This window comes from Lycium ferocissimum, unplaced genomic scaffold, assembly GCF_029784015.1.
Source record: "Lycium ferocissimum isolate CSIRO_LF1 unplaced genomic scaffold, AGI_CSIRO_Lferr_CH_V1 ctg13799, whole genome shotgun sequence".
Lineage (NCBI taxonomy): Eukaryota > Viridiplantae > Streptophyta > Magnoliopsida > Solanales > Solanaceae > Lycium > Lycium ferocissimum.
In genome coordinates, this window is record NW_026715084.1 from 13049 (window position 1) to 24263 (window position 11215).

The 11215-nt window shown below is 39.3% G+C and overlaps 1 protein-coding gene across 2 annotated transcripts; it reads left to right on the top strand.

The window, feature by feature from the left end:
* The first annotated feature begins 8146 nt into the window (after positions 1 to 8146).
* On the top strand, positions 8147 to 10720 carry LOC132042171 (uncharacterized). Of its 2 annotated transcripts, none has more exons than XM_059432790.1 (2): positions 8147 to 9372; positions 10506 to 10720. In XM_059432790.1, exon 1 carries the CDS (start codon positions 8278 to 8280, stop codon positions 9334 to 9336), a length of 1059 nt encoding a protein of 352 aa, XP_059288773.1. In that variant the 5' UTR covers positions 8147 to 8277; the 3' UTR covers positions 9337 to 9372; positions 10506 to 10720. The 2 variants fall into 2 exon arrangements, with proteins under 2 accessions (XP_059288773.1, XP_059288772.1); XM_059432789.1 differs by lacking the exon at positions 10506 to 10720 and adding an exon at positions 9792 to 10173.
* Positions 10721 to 11215: the final 495 nt, after the last annotated feature.

Sequence of the window (11215 nt, forward strand, 5' to 3'; positions counted from 1 at the left end):
AATCACCATATACACCTTAGAACTTCATTCTTCTCAATTACATAATCTATAATAAAAACGTATACTTTCCGACAACAACTTAATAACAATTTCTTCATGCTAATTTAAACCATTATTCTTCCATCTTCATCACAAGACTTCAACAACACAATTAACATACTAAATAATTTAATTCACTTTTATTCTATACCAACACCACACGGCCAACCCCCTTTTCTTTCCAATTCAACCCAATTCATTCACTTTCATTTCCAATGTGAATTCCTTCATAAACACAACTAGAACACAACATGAAATCCAACACATCATACTTACACAACCATGCACACACACGGCTATTCATACACACACATACACGGCCTACACACCCTTCACACACATACACACCATAATTCCATATTCTTCATCCAATTCCAATCATTATAACATACAAATTCATTTCATAACACCAAAGCATAAAAATTCTTACCTTTTCCAATAATTCCTTCTTTCCAAAGGAGACACTTTCTTGCCAAGATAGTTATGCCAACTTGGAGAGGGACTTGAACTTAGTAGTAATTCCAAGAAAGATGAATTTTTGAGCCAAAGAATTGAACTCCAAGATTTTTTTTTCTTTCTTTTTCTCTCTTTCTCCCTTTAGCCGATTGCCTCTCTTCTCCCTTTCTTGATTTGTTTTGTTTTGTTTTCTTGAAATTTCTAGACATGTCTTGCCTATATATAATTTAAGGCACATGGAAAATTAATTAAGAGATGGGTTTGGGCCTTGTTGATGGCCGGCCACCCCATCTCTTTTGGGCCTAATTTCCTTATTTTTTTTTTGAGCCCAACTCATAATAATTCTTGTTTGTACTTCCCGAAACAAATTTCCGAAATTCCAAATTTGCCCTTAGGCCTTCTCCGGTGTTTCCACATTCAAATTTCCATAACCGGCGTACACATATTATTAAAAATTCCAAACATAACCTTATTCCTTGTAAGTCAAGGTTACTTCCAAACTTTCGAATACGCAAAAATGCCGGATGTAACATCCTCCCCCCCTTTAGAACATTCGTCCTCGAATGTTAATCCAACCTCATGGTAGATCAAAATCAGTCGGGGAGGTCTTCTTACCACTTACGTACTTGCACTTAATCGAAGAACTTGTATCTACCTTCATTTCCAACTTCATCCACCTTCCCTCGATATCGCCTTATTAGGGTTGTTCGTACCGTCTTAAATCGGATGTACGGCGGACGGAACCTTAACCAGAACCAGAATATCAACGGACGTCAGACGGAGTCATATCCGGAATCAGAAGTACAGAAGTACAACAGACAGAATCATATTCCGACGATTATCTTAAGCGAATTCAAATTCGGAGCCGGACGTACAGAAGTATATTAGACGGGTCTATAATCAGAATCAGACATATAGAGATTTATCGGGCAGATTTCGAAATCAGAATCAGATGTGTAGACACATACATCAGACAGATTCACAGTCGAGGTCAGACGTACAGACGTATGCCAGACAGATTCGTAATCCGGGGGCGTACATACGTAAATATATCGACGATTCGTATCAGAGTCAGATGTACAGAAATTTATCAGACAGATTTGAAATCAGAATCAGACGTACCGAAGGATATCGGACAGAATCATGATCGGAGTCGGACGTACAGAGATATGTTAAACAGATACGGAGTCGGGTTCAGAAGCACAGGAGTGTAGTAAACAGAGCTTCACCGAAAACAGGAGTGCAGAAATATGGCGTACAGAATTGCGACCATAGTCAAACTGCCTTTTTTTTTTTAAAATCTCTAATCACTCCACATACTCAAATTCCACTCAAGTTACCCCAACTTCGCACTTAGTCTCCATATCCATATTTGTGAAAATTCTTGACATACTTCCCAGGGGGGTCACCCATCCCGGATTGCTGCGGTTTCAAAGACGCTTAACTCCAAAACTTTTATGCATTCGCGCGTTATCGATAATATTACTGCGTCAAATGCCCCACACGAACTTTGCCACGTAACTTAGGGCAGTTCAGCGCCTTAATAAATTTTTCAGAAATTTCTGTAGCGGGTCCCACCCCGGTCCAAACTACACAATTATGCAACAAATACACATATACAGAACAAATTTCAATAAATACTCGTATACCTGTACGAGCCGCCTCCCACTGATCTAGTAAGCTATAGAGCGAGGGGTGCTCCTCCTCGTCACCCACCTCGTCTGAATCTGAGGGGTATAGGTGGTCCGACGACTCCTGGTTCACCGATGACCAGGATAAAGGGCTGGAATATGGCGTAACGCTCACTGAAGAAGCTGGCGGAACATAGTGCTCCACCATAGGAGCGACTGGCACAATGTCGGGGAGCTCCTCTCCCGGTGCCCCCGCTCCATACTCAGACGGATCCGTGTCGTAACTGCTCTCTGGGGGATCCTCCTCACTGGGGGTCGCAGACTCCGGAGGGATCGTCGCCGGATCCTCCGAAGGATCAGTCTCGATCGAATAGCTGGGGCTCCGTCTACTTGGCCCCGGTGACATCCTGGGGGCTTTCTTAGCACCCCCATCTCCATCCTCAGAAGCGCCCTCTTCATCTTTATCCTACAATCACACGCAGGGAGAGGGTCAGAAACAATTTCCCAAAATACTGACGTTGTCGCTCTTTTGGAGCCTCGCTGTATATACAGCAATTCGTTGGAAGGATCCATCCTATTACATACAGCTCTATCGCACGATCTAAGATTCCAAGAAAGGGTAACATGACATCCTAGATGTCTCCGTAGCTACGTTTATAGATGTGGGGCCCAACACACCGATAAACAAGACTCTACTAGACACGGCTGCGTACATTCCGAGAACCGACCGCTACGATACCACTTTTGTCACGACCCAACCCCGCGGCCGCGTCGGTGTCCTAACCGGACACCCATACGTACCTACACGACGGATCTAGCATACCGTAACAGCTAATCCCGCTTAGGCATACATAAATTCATACGTATATAAAATACGTCGCGCGAACATATACATATATATACATACTCAAGCCGTACGAAGCCGTTGGGGCTATTATGTCGACAAAGTCGCATATCACATGTACCTACTCGGACGGTGATAACCCACACCCCACGTACATGCGCGCGCGGACCTCTAACATACGAACGAGAATCGAAGAACGAGAATCAGAAGACGGGACAGGGCCCCGCCGTACCCAAATAGTCATATATACAGAACATATGTACAACAGAAGATATATACCAAAAATACCAGCTCCGAATCAAAGGGAGCTCTCCAAACGGCAGACCAATACCCTAAGCTGACGGCGTACCGTGCGCGCGCGTGCGTACTCGTGGGCATGTAACGCTCCCCGAGAAGCGAGGGGGTCGGTACGAAAGATGTACCGAGTATGTAAAGCGGAAACATAACATACATAATTAAAATACCCGAGTCGATATGTAAAATCGTAACGGACGGAAATACGAAATAGAGCGAACGAGTCGGATTCGTAGCGGAGTCGGACTTACGAGGCGTGCACGGACAGAATCGTAGCGAATCGGACTTACGGCGTACGGACGGAAATCTCGAGACCGAACCGGATCTCAAATGTAACGACGAGAATCGAGTACGGATCGGACGTACGGACATGTGACGGACGAGTCGAATCCAAATCGGACATACGAACTATAACGGACGAGAATCATGCATGCGAGTCATAATCATATGCGGAACGGACATATCGGAAATCGGATCTTAATCACATACGGACGGATCCCGGCCCTTTAATAAGGGACGCGGTAACGAACCGGCCCTCGTTGTACGGGACGCGGTGGACGGACGAGAATCGATCAAATGCCATCTGGCCGCCATCCCCATAATATCACATAATCGGATCATAATCATAATCGGATCCGAATCGGTACGAGACGGATCCCGCCCGCACATCCGAGGGACGCGGTGAACAATGCGATGAAGTGCACGAATCACGAACACGGCCGGCGCGGTGAAGGAAGCATTGGGACATCCACGAACGGACAAATGAGAAACCATATACATACGGACCGACATATACAAAATAAGTCCGAGATAGCTCGAAGGTAAATCAAATCGAGAATAGGCGGATCATATCGGAACGAGAATATCCCGAATCGTAACCGGAGGTCGGAATAATAGTCGGACTCAGAGAGAATGGTCATAATGCCTATTAGTTAGCGGACGGAACATAATCAAGAGTTAGCTATGAAAAACGGACAAAAACGGATCGATTTGCACCATACGGGAGTATCGGGGTATCGTGGGCCCACCGGACCCAACCATAATAAAGGCGTAAATTATAGATAATAAACCTTAGGGAGTCGTCCAAAATCATTTTAGAATGTTTCGACTCCATTTATGGAAGTTATATACTTATAGGCCAAATTGGAGGAAATGGGTTCAGTCTTACTGACGGATTTTGCACTAATTTCCATCTCGAATTGTGAGAAGCAGAAGTGTCATCGAGGCTCGCCGTCAAGCCCGTCAGACTCAGAACATGCCAATGAATAAAAGGGCAAGGCTTTACATACCTGGATAGCGCCTTACGCTCCTCAAATCTCGATTCCCGTTTCGTCCAAAAACTGCAAATGGTCATTCTTACCAATTACTATTCATGAAAGTTAACATTTCAATCTTTGGGTTATACTTGGCTACCGAAATTTCGGCAGCACTTCCCCTACACATATGACATCCCCGAGATTCGACTCGGCTCAAAATAATCAACAACAACCCAACAACAACATCAATAATCACAATGAAACACAACATAACATAATTAGTCTTCTTTCTTCATAAAGCAACAACCTCCAAACTAACTTCACGTTCTCAAACTAACATTAATATTTTCATATTCATCAACCCAACAAGATCATTTCGGAAACATTCCATATCATTTTACGAAATATTCACAAAATATACAAATTTTCCACCAAATTCATAATCCATTCAAAACCTCCAAATTTCAACATAAACATTCGCGACATATTTATATCCTTCAATTTCATTTACAACAATCACCATATACACCTTAGAACTTCATTCTTCTCAATTACATAATCTATAATAAAAACGTATACTTTCCGACAACAACTTAATAACAATTTCTTCATGCTAATTTAAACCATTATTCTTCCATCTTCATCACAAGACTTCAACAACACAATTAACATACTAAATAATTTAATTCACTTTTATTCTATACCAACACCACACGGCCAACCCCCTTTTCTTTCCAATTCAACCCAATTCATTCACTTTCATTTCCAATGTGAATTCCTTCATAAACACAACTAGAACACAACATGAAATCCAACACATCATACTTACACAACCATGCACACACACGGCTATTCATACACACACATACACGGCCACACACCCTTCACACACATACACACCATAATTCCATATTCTTCATCCAATTCCAATCATTATAACATACAAATTCATTTCATAACACCAAAGCATAAAAATTCTTACCTTTTCCAATAATTCCTTCTTTCCAAAGGAGACACTTTCTTGCCAAGATAGTTATGCCAACTTGGAGAGGGACTTGAACTTAGTAGTAATTCCAAGAAAGATGAATTTTTGAGCCAAAGAATTGAACTCCAAGATTTTTTTCTTTCTTTTTCTCTCTTTCTCCCTTTAGCCGATTGCCTCTCTTCTCCCTTTCTTGATTTGTTTTGTTTTGTTTTCTTGAAATTTCTAGACATGTCTTGCCTATATATAATTTAAGGCACATGGAAAATTAATTAAGAGATGGGTTTGGGCCTTGTTGATGGCCGGCCACCCCATCTCTTTTGGGCCTAATTTCCCTATTTTTTTTTTTGAGCCCAACTCATTATAATTCTTGTTTGTACTTCCCGAAACAAATTTCCGAAATTCCAAATTTGCCCTTAGGCCTTCTCCGGTGTTTCCACATTCAAATTTCCATAACCGGCGTACACATATTATTAAAAATTCCAAACATAACCTTATTCCTTGTAAGTCAAGGTTACTTCCAAACTTTCGAATACGCAAAAATGCCGGATGTAACATTTTAGCTCCCCTTGCTCCATCCCACTTTGTTCTTTTGGTCACCCAATATTTTCCTTTAGTAAGGACGGAACCAATGCTTAGGTTAGTACTTATCCCTTATAGGATTCAAACACCTAGCTTCTAAACTTCCAAACATTTTTGCAATCATATCTGACTGTACTGTTCTAGAGTACACCACCATAGCGCCTCATAAGGGGAACAATTATCACGTTCACAATATTATTGGGGAATGTCATCTAGTGCTAACAATCTATCAACAGTTCTGGTTACTCTAACCCTTGCTAGATCTTAAAATCCCATCCTTCTCTAGCACTATATATGTTAGTTCTCATAAAGCATAACTGAACTGGGCGCAACTAATTGTACGTACCTCTATTACACTTAGAAAAGGACTCACAATGCTTATATTTCCCCACCTGAATTGCAAATACTTATAATATTCACTGACCAAGTAACTCATATCCTACTCACCTTACCTTTTTTGCCTGCAGAAACTTCTACTTTTACAGCTTGATACTCTCATAACCTGCTATTCACGGGGTGTGTTAGATATTCCCAACTTAGTATGTGTATTCGATAAACAGTTAATCACTGGTTCAAATACACAAAAACATGCAAACATATGCATCATTGGTTCAAATACACAAATTACATACATATTAATTAATGAAAACAAAAATAATTAAGGGTTTAGGGTTTAGTGGAAAAAAAGAAGTTAACAATGAAAGCTGTTGCTGAGAAGAAGTTAGGGTTTAGGATTTAGTGGAAGAAGGAAATGGAACATGGTTGAAGAAGGAAAGGGAAGAGAGAACGAGAATCATGGTTGAAGAAGGAAAGGGAAGCTAAAATTATGGAACCAATTTTAATAATAGTCAATGCCTATCATTAAGAGATTTGTTTAACCATGTATGTATATAGTTACTGATATAGCTATGGATGGCAAATTAGAAAAGTAAATTAGTTACTAAATATAAATAACTAAAAGGGTAGTTATTATCAATAAATAGGTCTTATAAGAAGCTACATCAAGTAATTATACCTAAAGTTTACCCAAAAAAAAAATTATTTCTATCTTTTAATTGTAGTAAAAATCATTTCGACCTCACGAGGTCGCATTGCTATTTTTCCGTTATTATTTTGACCTCGTGAGGTCGATATTTTTTATTTTTTTTAAATCTGGAAATTTCGATCTCATGAGGTCGATTTTTTTTCAACCCCATTTGAGATCAATTTGTTGAGGTCGAAAAACACAGTTTTTTTTAGTAGTGAGAGGGATTATCCTACTAAAGTGTTCAGCATGATTTGATTTTGAGGTCGGCGCTGATACATTTATCCTATAATCAAGAATTAATGGGTCGTTTTTGTCTATTAAGTTCTCATTGACAGCAAAAGAAATTAATCATTGTTACTACGTTACAATATCAATGGTTTACTACACAAATAATGCAAAATGTTTCCTTATTCGTGAATGCACCTTTGTTGTTGTTGAAAAGAACTTGCGATCAAATTTGGTCGGTAATAAAATAAAGTTCTTCTTAGAATAAAGTCGTTGGACTTGTACCTTCTTCGACATTAGGAGGTTCAAATTTTAACCATGAATAGTATAAGATGATTGTTGTGTTAAAACTGTTCAAGAATATTTTTAATACAGCGTGATATTGTTCGTCTTGAGCTAAACATGTACCTTTTTTTCAAAAAGTTTTACACCATTTAGAAATTCTACACCTCAATATGTAGATTGTTAATTTTTTCAACCATTAATGTGATACTTTATTCGAACATCCAATAATGATTCTCAAACATGTTTCATGTAGTTTTCTAGGAAAAATACCTTGACTTATTCATAATAATATTATGCACATAAACAGTATGCATATGTGTGTATACGCTAGGAGAAGGACCAATTTTCTTATCTTTTTGTTGACTATTTGTATGACCAAATAAAAGTTGGAAAAGTAATCAACAGCTTCTCCAGTCTTCTCCAACCCCCAAAACCCCAGCTGCTCCTTATAGACTACGACTCTGATAAACCCCACAAAATACCTTCATTTTCAACATTGTATAAAAATTTGTCCCCACGCACCCCCCCTCCTCCCGCCCACCTCACCCCCTCTAGTTGGAGCTTTCTGCTATTGGTATTAAGCTTTAAGTTTCCTCTCTTTCTAATAAATATCCTCATCCCCTTTCTCCCTTGTTTCACCTTCAATATCAGCATCCATGGACTCTCATCAAATAGTTGCCAAGTCCAAACAGCGCTATTATTATTCTCCTTTCCCTTCTTGTTTCCGTCGCCCTATTGAGGTGGCTGCCGCATCTCGCCCTCTTCCACTGCATCAGCCACCTGTTGCTGCCAATCCCAACTTGGCAACCTCCCTCTACAAAACCTACATCGGCCTCTTTGCTCTCACTTGGTCACGCAACCTCTTTGGCAGATCTTTTCACATCCATTTCCTCCTCAATGATGGAGTTGTTGACTGCAATACCAGTAGTACCTCTTCTTTCCACCTCCACATTAAGCCTTTCATTTTCTGGAAGAAACAGGGCTCCAAGAAGGTGGATAACAATGTCCACATCTTTTGGGATCTTTCCAAAGCTAAATTTGGATTCGGCCCTGAACCTCGATCTGGATTCTACATCGCCGTCATCGTTAATCGCCAAATGGTTCTTCTTGTCGGCGATTTACCCAAAGAAGCTTACTCCAGAACCCGAGCTCCAAAGCCAGAGAATTATCCGTATCCGAATCCAAACATGGTGCTGCGGAGGGAACATGTGTGTGGGAACAGACTGTACAAAACAAAAGCAAACTTCGGTGGAAAAGAAAGAGAAATATCGATTGATTGCAGGATCGGGGAAGATCCAAGGTTGTATTTCAGCGTGGATAACAAAAGGGTGTTGCAGATTAAGCACTTGAAATGGAAATTCAGAGGCAATGAGAGGATTGAAGTAGATGGGGTTCCAGTATTGGTATCATGGGATGTCTATAACTGGTTGTTTGATGATGACGAAGATGGCTATGCTCTGTTCATGTTCAAATTCGAGAAATCAAGTTTGGATGACCAAGGAGTTCAGATGTGGTCGCAACAGTCTTGTGGATTCGGGTTCGAGACGAAGATGATGAAGAAAGGGGTATTGAGAAGTTCTAGAAGTTCATCTTCTTCATCTTTGTCTTCAGCATCTTCAACCTGTAGCTCTGTAATGGAATGGGCTAGCACTGAAGAAAATGAATTGAAGGGTCCTTCTGGATTTTCTTTGCTCGTTTATGCTTGGAAGACCTGACTAATTACTCTAGTTCATTAAAAGCTGCAATCATTGGTACTCATCCACTAACTTTAGTTTTCTTTCAATTTAACTAACCCCATTTATTATTCATGTAAAATATAAGCACAAATAAACCAAGAACTTATTAATAGGTGTATAGTTTAGGTCTTTAAATACTAGAATTGTCCATCTCTATCTAGCTGCTACTACATTGAATGCAACTCAAGAATATACGCTACTACCAGGTACCAGCTAGTACTACTCTATTTTAGTCTTTCTTTCTCTGATTGCTTTTGAGTGAATGCTGAGTTATTTATTAATTCGAGTGGATCCAATGTAACAACGCTCTTTGAGAGAAATGTAAAAGAAATATGCATTATATTATTGTTCTTCTTTATGATTTTTGTATGCTTTAACTTTTACAGATTTCCTGTGCTAATTTTGTTGTTCACGTTAATTTCCTTCTCCTCTAGGGGCTTTAAGGGCAAATTAAAAGTAGCCGTGATTTTTGACTTCTGTTGATTCTTCATCACACTTTGGTGAATGCTAAGTTTAGCTTGGTCAAAGCGTAATCCACCTTGAGGCCTTGCGGGTATATTTGACGATTGAGCGTTGTGTTTTTGCACCATTTTTGCCTTAAAAGAATTTGAATGACTCGCCACTTGATACAAACTACAAAAAATAAAAAGAAAAGGTCACTTTTGGCAAGTCAATGTACAGTCAGGAAGAATAGGATGGTCTTTGGTCATGTGGTCTAGTATAATTAGAGTGCATGGGAAGTAGCAGCTGGAAATTGCAGTGGCTTGTTTCCACTAACATGTAGTATTATGATGATGAATGATGCATTTTCTCTGATCTGAAATGATGAGTGTTGGGAGTATTGTTTATGAGTGTGTTCGTGAGATTGCAATTGGGCTTTATATACGGGGATTAGGAACCCTCATTTTATTACTACTAACTTTTCGCTTATGCCTTCTTATTATTTACGGCAAGTATCATTTTATAATAGTTTAAATTTAAATATTGTCAGTGTGAATAATTTTTATAGTGTGAGGTCATTGATATCAATATATGTAAGCTTTCGTAAAATAAAAAATTTAAAATCGTGAAAATAAAATATATTACCTGCAATGCATATTACTTTAAACTCTTCTCTATCGTAATTGTTTAAGTTGTACGTTGTATAGGATCTGTGCTGTAGTGAGTGTGAATTGTGCTGATAGGCTGGCGTCGAGTTGTTTAGATTATGATTGAGATGGTAGGGAACAAGTGTTTGTTTTGGAGGAAAAGATTCCTGTAATTCCGACCACTGGTACCATTTGGCATGCATGTGAATCCAAGTTAAGGGCCTGCCCTTGGTTGTCCTCCTTTTTGCTCTTAATTAAAAGAAAATTTCTTGATTTTTATTTGCTTTAACAAAGAGAATCCTATGCCAATTCTTGGTAGAATTCTTTTGTCATTACCGATGTTTGACAGATTTCAGGTTCCCAATTCTCTCATATGCTCTTCTGTCAAATATTTTAAAATGTTCTCTCATAATTACTAGAATATGGAACTATTTTTGTTAATAGTCTAATAATCTATTCTTTAAATTAACAAATTTTGTTCTAAAAGTTACATTGACTAGTTCTTTTTAACAAGCATAGTGTTTTTCTTCGTAACGCTTACCTAACCTAAAGCAACTTTGACCTACGGAAAAGCTTCGCACAAAAGTGCTTTACTAATATAATTATTTATGAATTTGAAAGAGATATCTTTTAAGACTGATTCAACAAATCAAACGAGCATCATAGTTGTGTTTCCACGGCATTTTTTGGTTCAACGCGGCTGGAAAGATGTTTTTTTCTCTCCGGTGGGTAAACCACAATTGAATCGATCACCCTTTTTAATACTGGAA

Coding starts and splice junctions, on each gene's coding strand:
- LOC132042171 (XM_059432790.1), top strand. CDS start 8,278: ATGGACTCTCATCAAATAGTTGCCAAGTCCAAACAGCGCTATTATTAT.